We start from the raw sequence: 15,867 nt of genomic DNA on the forward strand, positions 1-15,867 counted from the left end.
TAATCTTTTTTTACTTTTTAATAAAAACCATTAATTACAAACTTTCTTAGCCATTTCCTATAATTTAATATACAAATTCATCGCCAGAAATAAAAATAACGGAGCCTCGTTTCAACGGAGTAGAGGCCTGGAAATATAACAAAAGGCAAAGGGGAAGTTAGTTCCAATTTGTCTCGAACCTTCTTTTTTCTTTACCAGGAATGGCAAGCAAAGAAAACGAAACAAGCAAGAACAAGTAAAAAGGGTTAAGTTCGGACGGGCCGAATAAAGTACGCGTCATTTTAGTATATTTTGAATGTATTTGACCCATTTGACCACCGAATTGGTTGTAATTTGGTACTTTGTGTCTCTAGAGGCCAAAAAACATTCCTACCAAAGTTGGGTTATATAGGTCCACGTTTTGTTATAGCCCCCATATAAGGCACCATATAAAGTACGCGTCATTTTAATATATTTTGAACGTATTAGACCCATTTGACAGCGGAATTGGTTGTAATTTGGTACTTTGTGTCTTCAGAGGCCAGAAAACATTCCTACCAAAGTTGGGTTATATAGGTCCACGTTTTGGTATAGCCCCCACATAAGGCCCCTTATAAAGTACGCGTCATTTTAATATATTTTGAATGTATCCGACCCATTTGACCAAAGAATCGCTTGTAACTTTGTATTTGTGTTTCCAGAGCCTAAGAAACATTTCTACCATAAAATTTTTATATAGGTCCACGTGTTGATATAACCCCCATAATACGATATCTCCCGATTTTCGATATTTTAAAGGTTTTAGCCTCATTATCACACCGAGATGGCTGAAATTTGGTATTTAGTCTTCTTTAGGCTTATAAAACTTTCCCCCAGAAATTTTTAGGTATAGGTCCACGCCATCATATAGCCCTCATAGAACGGTACCTTCCGGATTTCGGTTTTTTGAAGGTTGTGGTCACATTAATCCACCGAAATGGCTGAAATTTGTGGTGGAGGGTATAAAAAGTTCGCCCCGGCCGAACTTAACGCTTTTCTTACTTGTTAAAATAATCGTGGATTTTTTAAAAAATATTTTTTTCAATAATCGTGGATTTTTTAAAAAATATTTTTTTCAATAATCGTGGTTTTTTTTTTAAATTAGTTTTAAATTATATTGGATTTTTTAAAAAATATTTGTTCAATATTCGTGGATTTTTAAAAAATATTTGTTCAATATTCGTGGATTTTTAAATATTTGTTCAATATTCGTGGATTTTTAAATATTTTTTTCAATATTCGTGGATTTTTAAAATTTTTTTTCAATAATCTTGGATTTTTAAAAAAAAAAGTATTTTTTCAATAATTTTGGATTTTTTAAAAAAACATTTTTCAATAATCGTAGATTTTTTAAAAAATATTTTTCAATAATCGTAGTTTTTAAAAAAAATATTTTTCAATAATCGTAGATTTTCTAAATTTTTTTTCAATAATCGTGGATTTTTTTAAAACATTTTTTTCAATAATCGTGGATTTTTTAAAAAATATTTTTTCAATAATCGTTGATTTTTTTAAAACATAGTTTTTCAAAAGTCGTGGATTTTTTAAAACATTGTTTTTCAATAATCGTGGATTTTTTTTAATATTTTTTCAATAATCGTGGATTTTTTAAAAAATATTTTTTCGATAACCGTGGATTTTTTAAAAAAATATTTTTTCAATAATCATGAATTTTTTAAAAAATATTTTTTCGATAATCGTGGATTTTTTAAATTCATGATTATTGAAAAAATAATAATCATGAATTTTTTAAAAAATATTTTTTCGATAATCGTGAATTTTTTAAAAAATATTTTTTCAATAATTGTGGATTTTTTAAAAACAATTTTTTCAATAATTTTGGATTTTTTAAATACAATTTTTTGATTTGATTTCTTGGACGATGGAGAACCTCCCAAACATACTCAGTTTAGCATTATCGCACTTTGTAAGAGAATTACGGTGAGAGCAAGGAATGAGGAACCTCCTATTTCTCTCATATCAATGAGTGCACGCCGATTTATATTAACCCAATAATTTTATCCCCGAGTCCCAACGACGTGTCTTACGGCACCACTTGTAGAGAAGTTTTTCATGGCTCAGGAAATGTAAGCCACTGAGGTGCTTTGCCACCGCCGAAAATGTTGATGTTCTGGTCATTGATTAAACCGCAGACCTACTGAGTGCAAGGCTGACGTGCTTATTATATCGTGCCAAATTATATAGAAATCGTTTCAGATATGAATAGAGCTCCCATATATATTTTTGGCCGATTTCACATATTTGTTGCACCAAACACGCTTTATATTTCCGATTTCGATGAAATTTGGAATGTGTGACTGAATTCGATTTAGAAATAAATGTGCCAAATTTTATCGATATCGGTTCAGATTTGCATATAGGTTCCACTTTTTGATATAGCCCCCATTGAACGATACTTTCCGATTTTCGATATTTTCAATGTTTTACACCGAAATGACTGATATTTAGTATAAGAGTAAAAAACGTTCCGGCAGATCCACGATTTGATGTAACCCTCATGTACCGGTACCGTCCGATATTTTATGTTTTGTGGGTTCTTTGTTACATTTTTGTATCGGTGCTTGGTACTTTCATAAACTAAAGGAAGCTTATTATTCCGTTTTGCTTCATAAAAAATGGCCTTGCCGAACGTGTTTTTTACTTATTTGTCTTTATCTTAATCGTTTATTTATTTCACATATTATTTTCATAGTTATTTATTATCTCAACAATGGGATCATTGATGAATTGCCTGACCTCCTTGTGCCATGCGAAGTCAGCATGAGCCCATGTAGGATCTTCCATGTGATGCATTACACGATTGGGTAGTTTTTCAGCCAAACGTTCAACATCCTCAACAGCTGCCATGGTGTCATTGTCTCCATACCATAAGTGGACTTCACACGTTATCTTTTCTACGGGATAATCTGGTGGTGTTGGTTGACCATATACCTGCATATTTTTAGTTTTGCCATGATCATAGAGACAAAAGCAACCCGATTGTTGTTCCTGCATATAGTGGCAAATTTGATTGGTGGAACAACCACCAGGATGGCTTGACATTAAAGTCGGTATGGCGGACTGTAAGTATAGGGTGATAAGATATTTGTACAATAGTCTTTGTAGGATATAAAAAACTTACCATATTCCAATTGTTTATTAAGCCAAAGTCCACATTGTCCATCACACCCTCACCCAAATAGGCCATCATATTACACAAGGCGCGGAATTTCGAGTGGGGAGCACAGGCATTATAAAGAAGTTTAGAAAACAATTCATTGTGTGGTATAAACTCTTGGTCTTTGAAGAAGGCCGCATAGGTATTGTGATGGCCCAAATAGGGTGATAATGCCCTTACCAACTTATCGGACATGTTGCTCATAAAGGCCACAGGGGCCAACATGTGAGCAGTTTTAATTTTCGCATTATACTCCGGACGTGAAGACATCAAGGCAAAGAAAACCGTGGTTCCCTGAGAATGGCCCACATAATGTAACGACTTTTGCCCCTGACCATTGGTAGCTAGGGCATAATCAATGATGGCCGCAATATCATAGTTTCCGATTTCATGCCAACTAAAACGCCAAAAGTAGGGGTGATTTGTGGAACGTGAGACGTGTTTGCGTCCATATGTTGTGCCGCGGGCATTGCCAAACCATACCTCATAACCAGCATCGGCCATCAGGAAACCCAAATCGGTCTCGGGACCAATACACATCCAGGCATCAGAACAGCTAAACAGACCATGCTGTATCAACACAATAGGGCGTTGGGCATTTTGATTTTGCAGCTTATGGGAATAGGGTATGCGGAACACTGTTAAAATATAACCATCCTCAGTAACCACCTCATGAGTTTCAGCTGGATAACCGTGGGAAGCAATGCGATCGGCCTGTTAAAATCACAAAAGAAATCAAAAATGATTTGAAATTTGTTGTTTGGTTATGCTTCCTACTCACCGTGGTAATTTTAGGCCTTAGAGTAATCTGAGGATTAGGATCTTGAAAATATCTCAGAAGTTCCGCAGTGGGTTGAGCCCCGACGGCCACAATTGTTACCAACAAAACAATCCACAGGCACTGCTTCATGGCAGGAAATTGCTTTGAAAACTAATATTGAGGGTTCTTCGATTACTGAACAATTTTGTTTTGCTACTGATTAAAATATAACCCGATCAAGAAGTATCCACTTTGAATAATCGTAGTTGAACTACTGTCCGGTAATGATAAGATTACAAATTTAAATATTTTTTAGACTTAAAAAAAATTATCAGATATGGATTGATTGGAAACACAATCAGTTGTAGCATAAAAAGTCCCTGACGGTGAAATATTTTATGCAATTCACGATTCCCCCAACCCCTCCTCCACCTTCTTCATTATCATCTTAATCAATTGTCATATAGAACAATGGGTGACGTATCGGATGCTAGATACCAAATGTAGTTAAACAATCTTTCTAATCGGAAGAGCGTTAAGAGCCGTATATGAATTCTTCATTTGCATGAATGTATATACGTTACATTAGGGTATCTCCATGTATAGGTATAGCTCCCTTAAAACGGCACCTTCCGAGATATTTTGAGGATTTTAGCTTTCTTTTTTACAGAAGTAGCGGTAATTTTTCATTTGAGGTTCCCAGAGGTCAAAAACTTCTCCGTCAAAAATTGTGAACATCGGTCGATGTTTTGGTGTACCCCCATATAACAGTGCCTCCCTAATTTTGGTTTTTTGAGGATTTTGGCTAAATATTTTTGATAGAACTACACCTTTTTCAAATGTAATTCGAAACATTTTATTTGTAATTCGTAACATTTTATTTGTAATTCGAGAATTCCATTTGTAATTCGAATTATTTCACTTGTAATTCGAATTTATCTATTTGTAATTCGAATTATTCTGTTTGTAATTCGAATTATTTCAATTGAAATTCGAATTTTTCCATTTGTAATTCGAATTATTTCAATTGAAATTCGAATTATTCCATTCGTAATTCGAATTATTTTATTTGAAATTACAAATAAAATGATTTCAAAGGGAATAATTCTAATTTCAATTGAAATAATTCGAATTACAAATGGAATAATTCGAATTTTAAATGGAATAGTTCGAATTACAAATGAAATAATTCGAATTACAAACAGATTAATTCGAATTACAAATGGAATAATGCGAATTACAAATGGACTAATTCGAATTACAAATGGAATAATTCGAATTACAAATGAAATGTTACGAATTACAAATAAAATTCTGAATTACATTTATAATAATTCGAATTACATCTGAAAAAGGTGTAGTGGTAATTTTTCATTTGAGGTTCCCAGAGGTCAAAAAATTCTCCGTAAAAATTTTTAAACATAGGTCGATGTTTTGGTATAGCCCCCATACAGCGGTACCTGCCAATTTTCGGTATTTTGAGGATTTAAACAATTTTTTTACCAAAGCACCTGTAAGTTGACATTTTAAGTTCCCAGAGGTCACAAAACTTCCCCACGGCATCGGGTTTCCTCGTAACGGATTGGCCCGGAACCACACAACATCCGTGTTCCGGCCAGCGACTGCCACCTCAGGGTACATATGTTAGTATTTGTATCGTTTTCTGTGTTGGGACCAGCAAATGCCTGATCCAGATTATTTTAGTCCATGCCAGGATGGATGAAACCCTAGGAGCAATATGGATGTGCTCAGTTTGTCACATCCGCAGCCACAACGTTCAAATTCGGTGAGATGCAATAGATGCCGGGAGTGAGTGCATCTATTGCATCTCACCGAAGGGCCTATGTTGCTGCATGCCGTGTAAACACATCCCCAGATGTACTCCAGGTTGTAGGACCAACATTAGTCCGCTTTTGGAAGGTCATAACCGTCAGGTTTGGGGGGAATTCAGTACTTATCATGAGTTGCGGCATTATCTATCTATATATATGGGGATTTCTGAGTGAAATCGGACACTTTTTCAAGATGAGGTTTTTGATTTCCTTTATTTTTTGATGTGGCGATGCTGCTGATTAACAAAACATTTTAGTATATTTTCAAATTTTTTTTGACTAACGGTTCCAGAGATATCGCGCCTTGAAAAAGTCAAATTCTGTAAAAACTACATGCAAAGAAATACTCATAACTTCTTTAATATTGGTCCAAATGGGACCATCTTTTTTTTGATTCGTTTGTTTTTTTATCAGCTATCGAAAGAAATATTTAAAAGAATAATGCACAGTGGGCTTCAATGCAATTTTCGGGATTTAATATTTAAAATCAATTTTTAAAAATGATTGCACCCTTCGATTTTTTCAAAAAAAATTTATGTTAAACTATGTTCAATTACAAAATTTTTAAGCCATATGTGGTAATGGGATTCGGACGATTACTATTTTTTCTGAATTTTTTAAAATTTATCAATACAATTTTTCCTTTATACCTTTGTCCAAAATTTATTATTTTATTAAAAAAATTAAAAGTTTCATTTATAAATATTTGTTTTGATTTTATATTTATGAATTTATCTCAAACATCTAAAAACTGCATCATTTTTCGATTTTGAAAATGCATCAGCGAAAATTCCATTAAAGTCCACTATGGATTTTTTTTTTCTATTTTTTATGATAAATATATAATATATAATGATAAATATGTACTCTTAGCTTCAAAAATACAGGAAATACAAATTTTGGACAAAGGTATTAGCGAAAAATTGTATTGACAAATTTTAAAAAATTCAGAAAAAATAGTAATCGTCCGAATCCCATTACCACATAGGGCTTAAAATTTTTGTAATTGAACGAAGTTTAACATAAAATTTGTTTGAAAAAATCGAAGGGTGCAATCCTGTTTAAAAATTGATTTTAAATATTAAATCCCGAAAATTGCATTGAAGCCCACTGTGCATTTTTCTTTCAAATATTTCTTTCGATAGCTGATAAAAAAACAAACAAATCAAAAAAAAAGATGTTCCCATTTGGACCAATATTAAAGAAGTTATGAGTATTTATTTGAACATAGTTCTTTAAAAATGCGATAATTTCAATAGGCGATATCTCTGTACCGTTGGTCAAAAAATAATTTTTAAAATATACTAAAATGTTCTGTTGGCTAGGAAAATAAATTGAACCAAAAACAATTGAAATCAAAAATTACTTTTCTCCGAACTGTCCGATTTCACTTGGAATGCCCCATATATAAAATTCTTCGAGACTGCCATGATGTTCGAAATTAAACTCCTCCGAAACGGCGGTACCGAATTCGATGAAATTCTGTATGTGGAGTTTTTAGGTCTGAGAATAGGTTTTTAGCAATTTTTTATACTGGTCAGTGGAGTGACCAGAGTACTTCCCCCACAAAATTTTTTAAGAAAACGTGAAATCAAAGATATTTTTGAACGTATTGTTTAAAAATTGCTTCCAATACTATGATAATAACTGTCTTGATCCTGAATGGTCATTTCGGAAATGGAATATCGCGGTCAGCCCAATTTTTCAAAAATTTATAATTATAGATAATATCCATAATTTTAGAAAGAGTGACCACAAAAACGCTATAAACATTGTCTTCTATAAGTGGGAAAAGCGATCAACCACACATTTTGGAATACAGTACAACCCCGATAATGTTAAATGTCGCTTTACCGAAATTCCAAAAAATCGATTTAGAAATAAGGCAAAACATAATTTCAAAGATAGTTTAATAACTAGAACGTCTAAAATATATGCATTGGTCACTAAAGCGACGGGCCAGCAATTCAGTGTCTGTAATAGGCCGGGGCGATTTGTATGGAAGGAAAAAAGTGTTATCGGGCGCCTGGAGTTTCTGATTCTTGGGATTGTACTGAGCAAAAAAGTCAACTAGACCATATGTCTACGGTGAAAATCGAGCCCCCGGATTTTGACTTGAAGTTTTTTTTCAAGGATTTTTGGATATTTTGGCATATAACAACCAAACCACTGAGATTTTCGATCCAACACAAACACAACAATTGTAGCCAAGACAACAATAAAGAACTCTCTAGTACATCGCAAAAGCATTTGAATGCTCCTTCAGACAGTTATGGCCTAGAGAAGGTGCACATTTTTCGGAAAATATCGATAAATGACACTGTGCTACAAAATGGGACTCAAATTCAGTGGGTAGAAAATTCCTTTTGGAGATGAAAGCCCTTGGTAAGTGTACTAAGAACCCAAAAGGAAATTTTCACTATAGGTCAAGTTTCCGAGATATTGCGTGATTAATGGTTTAATTTTGGCCCCTTAATTTGTGAGAAAATAGCTTTATATCTCTCTAAAGCGTTATTGCAGCTTCATTTTGACATTACATGTCTTCAGTCAAATCTAATGGTGAATCTTTTTGTAGAATATAAAAAAAAAACATAAAAACAAAACATAGTTTTCTCAACAAAATACAGGTAAATGTCAAAAAGGACCATGAAAACGGGGAAATATCGATTGGTCATCAATGAGAACCGTACCTAAAATCTTCTGAGCAACATTTTTGTAGAATATTTGGATGCTATAAAATCTCATCTTGTGGTACTTTTACTACGGTTCAAAAAATAAAGGACGAAAAGGACATGGAAGGAATTGAGTTAGAGGGATTAAATATTCTACAAAAAGATTCACCACTCGATTTGACTGAAGACATGTAATCTCAAAATGAAGCCACAATAACGCTTAACAGAAATATAAAGCTATTTTCTCGCAAATTAAGGGGCCAAAATTAAACCATTAATCACGCGATATCTCGGAAACTTGACCTATGGTGAAAAATTTCCTTTTGGGTTCTTGGTACACTCACCAAGGGCTTTCATCTCCAAAAGGGATTTTCCACCCACTGAATTTGAGTCCCATTTTGTAGCACAGTGTCATTTATCGATATTTTCCGAAAAATGTGCACCTTCTCGAGGCCATAACTGCCTGAAGGAGCGTTCCAATGCTTTTGCGATGTACTAGAGAGTTCTTTATTATTGTCTTGGCTACAATTGTTGTTAGTGTGTTGGATCGAAAATATCAGTGGTTTGGTTGTTATATGCCAAAATATCCAAAAATCCTTGAAAAAAAACTTCAAGTCAAAATCCGGGGGCTCGATTTTCACCGTAGACATATGGTCTAGTTGACTTTTTTGCTCAGTACAATCCCAAGAATCAGAAACTCCAGGCGCCCGTGATGGTGTTCAAATCGCCCCACTCTAGTCTGTAATCTATCTAAATGTATATCGAGTTCTTTAAGACTGACAATTAAACTTCCGAATTGGCTGGACCGAATGTGATGAAATTTTGTGTGTTGGTTCATAAGGTGGGAAAATACCGAAAATGGAGGGGGTGGGGGTCCTCCCCCAACGGGTTTTAACAAATCGCGATATATCCGAGATTATTAGACGTATTGGTATTCAATACAATAGCAATTGTGGCCTCTGCCATTAATGGGTGTTTCGGAAGCAGAATACCGCGATTGCGTCCAATTTTTGAAGACTTTATTCTTACTGATTAGACTTGCAAATTTAGTAAGTGGGACAGCAAACGTGGCATGAACAATGACTTCAGTGCTTGGAATAACTCGATCAAGACCACAGTTTTAATACAGCAAAGTCTGGATAAACTTAATAGCATTTTGAAGTATTTTTTTATGAATAACTGATGTTTTCATGTTTAGGACTGTAAAATAATAACGTATTCAGTGAAACCGCACTTTGGACCGGCCTCAACTTTTATGCCCACCACCATAAACTATATTGAAATCAGGTTTAAGCCATTCCGGTTGAATAATGCGGCTAAAACATTCAAATTCCCCAAAAATTGGTAGGTATCGTTTTATGACAATTCTCTGCTGAAATATTTGATACCTCCTAGGAAGACTAAATACCAAATATAGCCATTTCTGTTGAATAATGCCGCTAAAACCTTGAAAATACCGAAAATCGGAAGGCTACATAAAAAAACTTCTACCGAATATTCAATGCGGGAATGTTTTATACCCACAATGAAGACAAAACACCAAATTGTAGCCATTTCGGTGGGATAATGAGACTAAAACCTCCAAATTATCGAAACTCGGGAGGTACCGTCCTATAGTAGCTGAAGTAGAAAGTGGACATATGCCGAGAATTCTCTGCAGAAATGGAAATGGGAGATAAAGTACCAATTATAGCCATTTCGTATGAATATTGTGGTTATAAAGTTGAAAATAACGAAGATAGATTATTTCCAATACCTGGACCTGTACCGAATATTCCATGTTTTATACCCACACTGAAAACTAAAGACCAAATTATAGCCATTTCGGTGGAATAATGAGATTAAAACCTCCAAAATATCGACACTCGGGATAATTCTTTGCAGAAATATTTTATGCCTCTAAGAGAGACTAAATACCAAACTATTGTCATTTCAGTAGGATAATGTGGCTAAAACCTTGAAAATGCCGAAAATCGGGCGGTCATTCGGGGCTATTTCAAAATTCGGACTGATATAAACAATTCTCAATACCAAGCATGCTACGAGAAAAAATAGAAACTTTTGTACCAAATTGAAAAGCTCTATGCTAAATATCACGAGCTGTATCTTGATTTCAACAGATAGACCGAAAACGTTATATTGACTTTTTTTATGTTGATCACGAATATATCGTCACCATAAATGACAAAAGTCGTAACTAACAAAATAATAATTTTGCAGAAAAAGCAAAAAAAAAAACGATATAAAATGAAAAACTGTTTTGTGGAATATTAATCTTATGAAGGCGAGTATATATGATATTTTCAATCATATACGAATAGGAGTAAGTAATGAAACCTAAACCGCGGAAACGCTTGGTTTTGAGATCCGTCATTACAACAAAATCTGCAATGTTATCCCATTTTCCGAAAAGCCTTTTCTTGAATAGGATCGTTATATTTTAACGTAGAAGCTTGAAATTTTGCAGGAGCACGTATTTTAGTCCTATGTATTACATTCAATCAAAAAACAAATTTTGATTTTTTTTGGAGATACGACTTCGGGCATTTATTGTGCCGATATACTTTATAGGTTCTCCGACGAATATTCCTATGTGTTACAAACAGAATCATAATGTTAATTATACCCTTCATCTTATGGTGGAGGCTATAATTAAAGTAATTTTCCATTTTACAAACAAACAAACATACCTGTAGCGGGATTCTCTAGGACATTTCTTGGATACCGACAAAAATCGGTCAAATTAAAACGCAAAATTATGAATGAAAAGCTCAAATAAAAGTTGACATTACTGTTGCTATCGGTAGAACTTTGCGACTACTTTTTATGGGTCGCTTACTTACCGAATAATATCGTTAACTACCGAAATTATAAGCGTTTTAATTTTAGCGATTTTTGTCGATAACCAAAAAATGCGTTAGAGAATCCTACTACGGGAGCATGAGGGTTATACCAAAACGTCGATTTATGGTCAATTCGGTTCGAATATCTAGAGATATCAATATTAGATAGATAAATAGTAGATAGATTACTAAGGCTTACTTAATTCAAAACGACGGGCCAGCAACGCGGAACCGGGTCAGCTAGTAATAATATATAATAATTGTTTCACAAACATCCCATACGGGACAAGGGAGACTTCTCTCATATCAATGAGTGCACCCCGATTCATATTAGCTCATGGCTCAGTTTTACATGGCTGAAATACTCAGAAAATGTCGCCAACATTACTGAGGGGTATTTTGCCAACGTTGAAAATTTTGATGTTTGACTGGCCGGGGAATCGAACCCACGACCTTCAGCGTGCAAGGCGGGTGTGCATACCATTGCACCACGTTGGCACCCGAGTTGCGGCATTAGGTCCCCGGAAAAGACCAGAGGGGTACAGTGTAACGTGACAATACTATCACGTACATACCAGTGACCTGCAACCGGTGCCAATTTTATGAATTGCGGTAGACACAAGAAAAAGTGATACTAGTACGCACCACCACTCTCTTTTTTGCGTTAGAATGTAATCAATATTGTGTTGAAAGTTAAACACAAACATTGCTGATTCATATTTAACGCATTGTATGTAAAGACTTTACTGCTTCGTACAAATTACTACCTCTTGCTCGGATTGTTCGTATTGACTTCGTTTCGAGTATACTTTATGCATACAACTAGCGAAAAGAAAAACAATCAAAAACACATAAAAAATCTAAACGCATCAAATGAATCACAGTTATGTCCGCCTATGTACGTTGTCGTAACACCAAAACAAACGCATTCTCTGTTTAGCTAACACAGCCTTTGTATAACACAACAACACACCTCTCTCATAAATTCCCCATATTTGTAGACAGCTATGTTTAGACAACTGTGTTGTTTTTGTTTTCAGTTCTCTCATACTTTATGCCTTGTAGGATTACTACTCTCTCTTCATGTGGTGTTTGTTTGTGCATTAACGATCACAGATTAGTAGTTCGTAGATCACACACATTTAAGAATGAATCAAACCGATTGTTTGAGATAAGAAATGCATTCTTGTGGTAGTCATTGGCGTATGCTGATTTTTGGTAAAATGAATGATTTGTTTACGAAATGATGCGATACACTACATAGTTGCGTTGATTCAACGCAGGCCTCTGGTACATACATAGTACAACAACACAGTACCGGCTACCACCCAATACACTGCAGACATACTGAACAGCCATTCAATAGGCAGCAGCCACTACATTACATCTGTCTGCCTGTTGGGTATTAACATGTAACGCAACGGAGAATTAAATTCCAGTGTAATTTCGCCGTAACCATTTTGACGCGCACTGCGAATAATTCTCATTCACTCTGCACTTCAGCCCACTAAAGTATTCCAGAATTGCTTGAGAAGGGCGAGCTTACTACTGCAGGGAGTTTGCTACACGGGCTGGAACAAAAGGTTGCTCTAAGTTCGCCAACTTACGCCTCGGTGCCTAGTGTTGGGAATACTTTTTGAGAGCTACCCATTAAGTTGTGGTGGCTGATACATACACAGGGCCTTCGGGTCAGCTGTTCCACTGGGCCTTCGGGTCAGCAGTTCCACAGGACCTTCGGGTCAGCTGTTCCACTGGGCCTTCGGGTCAGCAGTTCCACAGGGCCTTCGGGTCAGCTGTTCCACTGGGCCTTCGGTTCAGCATTTCCACAGGACCTTCGGGTCAGCTGTTCCACAGGACCTTCGGGTCAGCTGTTCCACAGGGCCTTCGGGTCAGCAGTTCCACAGGGCCTTCGGGTCAGCAGTTCCACAGGACCTTCGGGTCAGCAGTTTCGTACTCAGTAGCGCATGGTAGATACTAGATCGTAGCCTAGACTAACTCCCGAACATCAACAGCCGAGCGCCGAATCCGACATTCATCGTACTCCCGACTGCCGAGCCCATCGTGTTGCCGAACATCACCAACCGAACACCGAACCCGACATCCATCGTATTCACGAAAATCATCAGCCGAGCTCCGTAGCCGAACACGGAATACATCGTCTTCCCGATCATCTACAGCCGAACACCGAATACATCGTCTTCCCTATCATCTACAGCCGAACACCGAATACATCGTCATCTCGATCATCTGCAGCCGAACACCGAATTCATCGTCTTCCCGATCATCTGTAGCCGAACACCGAATACATCGTCTTCCCGATCATCTACAGCCGAACACCGAATACATCGTCTTCCCTATCATCTACAGCCGAACACCGAATACATCGTCATCTCGATCATCTGCAGCCGAACACCGAATTCATCGTCTTCCCGATCATCTGTAGCCGAACACCGAATACATCGTCTTCCCGATCATCTACAGTCGAACACCGAATACATCACAAACAACGCCGTTTCCCTCGTAGAAGAAGCCGGTAACTCAACACGAGCTCCTCCGCTGCTATATCCCAGCGAGTCTGCATAATCCAACGCCAACTATTAATCTAAATATAAACCCATTGAATTCATTCTTATCGTATTTGAACACAAGTAGATTGTAAATTAGTATTTATTCAATAAATCCCGATTTAGCCCCCAGGAAAGGGAGAATACTAGTCTTCTCATTTCGTAAGGTTTAGTGGGTCCTTATGGAGACCCTGGACGCGACTGAGCTTACCCCAGCCGACGACAAAACCACGTTACAACAGTGCTGGCTGAGCAGATAGATAGCTCTACCTTTTGCACGGTCAATTAGGACGCCCCTAACAGAATTGGCGGTGGGTGTCACAGTTCGCCAGACATGACCATTGTGTCACCTGGTCTGACAAATGACGTCAAGCTGTCCTTTCTCTTGGAGCAGATCATTTCCCCATAATTGTTTCCATCAGCAGACCGCCCGATTTCATCACCTCTGAACGCCAGACTTTCATCAATCATGGTCGAGTTTCAAAGAGTTCAATAATCACCGCTTCAGCGATATGCCCTCCCTTCTAATGTTCGGGTAGTAGAAAGGACATTACGAGATATTAGCAGCCGCTCGCCATATACCTGTTGGTCGAATAACTGAAGTGAGACCAAATTTCCCAGCAGAGGCGACAGGATTAGCAAATGGGCTTGATGAGCTTCTTTGAGACAACCTCAGTGACCCCATCGTCAGGAAGCTGACACTGGAAGTCAAAAAGGTGGTCGGAACAAGTGAATTGTGGACAACGGTTAAGCCACTCTCGAATCCTGGAAGGTAAGATCTCAGTTACATCTCACATCAGTATGACGCTACGCTGACTCCTGAGAAGAGTTGCGCAAGTTATCTTAATCAAACTTCCCGCGAGTAACAGGGCGAAGCGAAGAGTAATACACCGCATTATTTGACTTCCCGCTGAGGATGAACCAGCATAATTTACAATGGACGATGTTGCGAATGCCATCAGAAACGCAAAATCATCCAAAGCTTTGGGCCCTGATGGAATCTCCATGGTAATGCTGAAACAGCTTGATGAACTGGGAGTCGAGTATCTCACCAACATTTTCAGCCTGTCGTTAGCCACCCACATCGTTTACGAAATCTGGAAAATGGCCAGGGTGTTTCCGCTATTGAAGCCAGGCAAGGATGCCAGCAAAGGTGTTTCGTGTAGATCGATTTCGCTTTTGTTGTCTGTAGCAAAACTTCTTGAGGCTTTACAGCTCCCCAGCGTCAGAAATAGCTATCCAGTTGCCGATCAACACCATGGGTTCCGTAAGCAGCACAGCATGTTGTTTGAGGACATGGACAGAAAACCCTCCGGCCAACTTTGATACGTTTAGTAAAAAATTATTTGTGTGGATGCAAGTCGTACGAGGAATTCAGGAACAAGAAGTCCAGGCCCCTTTGAGTGAAAGGGTCTATAGAAGCACCATTTCGTTAAAAAGGTTCTATAGAAGCACCCTTTCGCTCAAAAAGGTTCTATAGAAGCACCCTTTCGCTCAAAAAGGTTCTATAGAAGCACCCTTTCGCTCAAAAAGGGTCTATAGAAGCACCATTTCTTTAGAAAGGGTCTATAGAAGCATCGGAACAAGTGGATCGAACTAATGGCCTTCAACCAGGAGCCCAGCTGGAGTGGATTAAGACCAAAGTAATATTGCAGTGGTGTATAGAGATCCGATGCAAAAAAGTGTGCATAAAAATTCTGCCAACAGTTTATAGAGCATCCAAATGGGCAGAATTTGACCAATATAGCTACCCTTAGAATGGACAGACAATTAACTGGTACCCTGGTATCCCTAAAATTAACTATGAACCACATTTTCTGAGACTATATCCAAGACTATATACAATAACATCAGCGTAGATAAAGGTATCGAGTTACACGATTGTGTTGGCTATAGCATAGGATGATGATTAAATAAAAGGTACCTAACTCTAATTTTTAACTTATTAAATTTCAAATTCCTTCCGTATGTATCATTTATTTGCCACGCCCAATAACCCT

At 37.0% G+C, this 15,867-nt stretch overlaps 1 protein-coding gene across 1 annotated transcript; it reads right to left on the reverse strand.

Annotated features, from left to right (window-relative positions):
• Positions 1-2,694: 2,694 nt before the first annotated feature.
• LOC141390651 (lipase 3-like) lies at positions 2,695-4,133 on the reverse strand. The gene is made up of 3 exons (XM_073963595.1): positions 3,978-4,133; positions 3,161-3,910; positions 2,695-3,099 (listed from the first exon to the last, which is right to left on the reverse strand). Exons 1-3 carry the CDS (start codon positions 4,104-4,106, stop codon positions 2,713-2,715), a joined length of 1,266 nt encoding a protein of 421 aa, XP_073819696.1. The 5' UTR covers positions 4,107-4,133; the 3' UTR covers positions 2,695-2,712.
• Positions 4,134-15,867: the final 11,734 nt, after the last annotated feature.

Source organism: Musca autumnalis, unplaced genomic scaffold (genome assembly GCF_047663935.1).
Source record: "Musca autumnalis isolate F117 unplaced genomic scaffold, ASM4766393v1 scaffold_1, whole genome shotgun sequence".
NCBI lineage: Eukaryota > Metazoa > Arthropoda > Insecta > Diptera > Muscidae > Musca > Musca autumnalis.

Excerpts from the sequence above, each read along its gene's own strand:
- LOC141390651 (XM_073963595.1), bottom strand. The coding sequence starts at position 4,106 with ATGAAGCAGTGCCTGTGGATTGTTTTGTTGGTAACAATTGTGGCCGTC. Across the intron at positions 3,911-3,977 it reads TAAGGCCTAAAATTACCACG|GCCGATCGCATTGCTTCCCA; the intron begins GTGAGTAGGAAG and ends TGATTTTAACAG. Across the intron at positions 3,100-3,160 it reads TAATAAACAATTGGAATATG|TCCGCCATACCGACTTTAAT; the intron begins GTAAGTTTTTTA and ends CTATACTTACAG.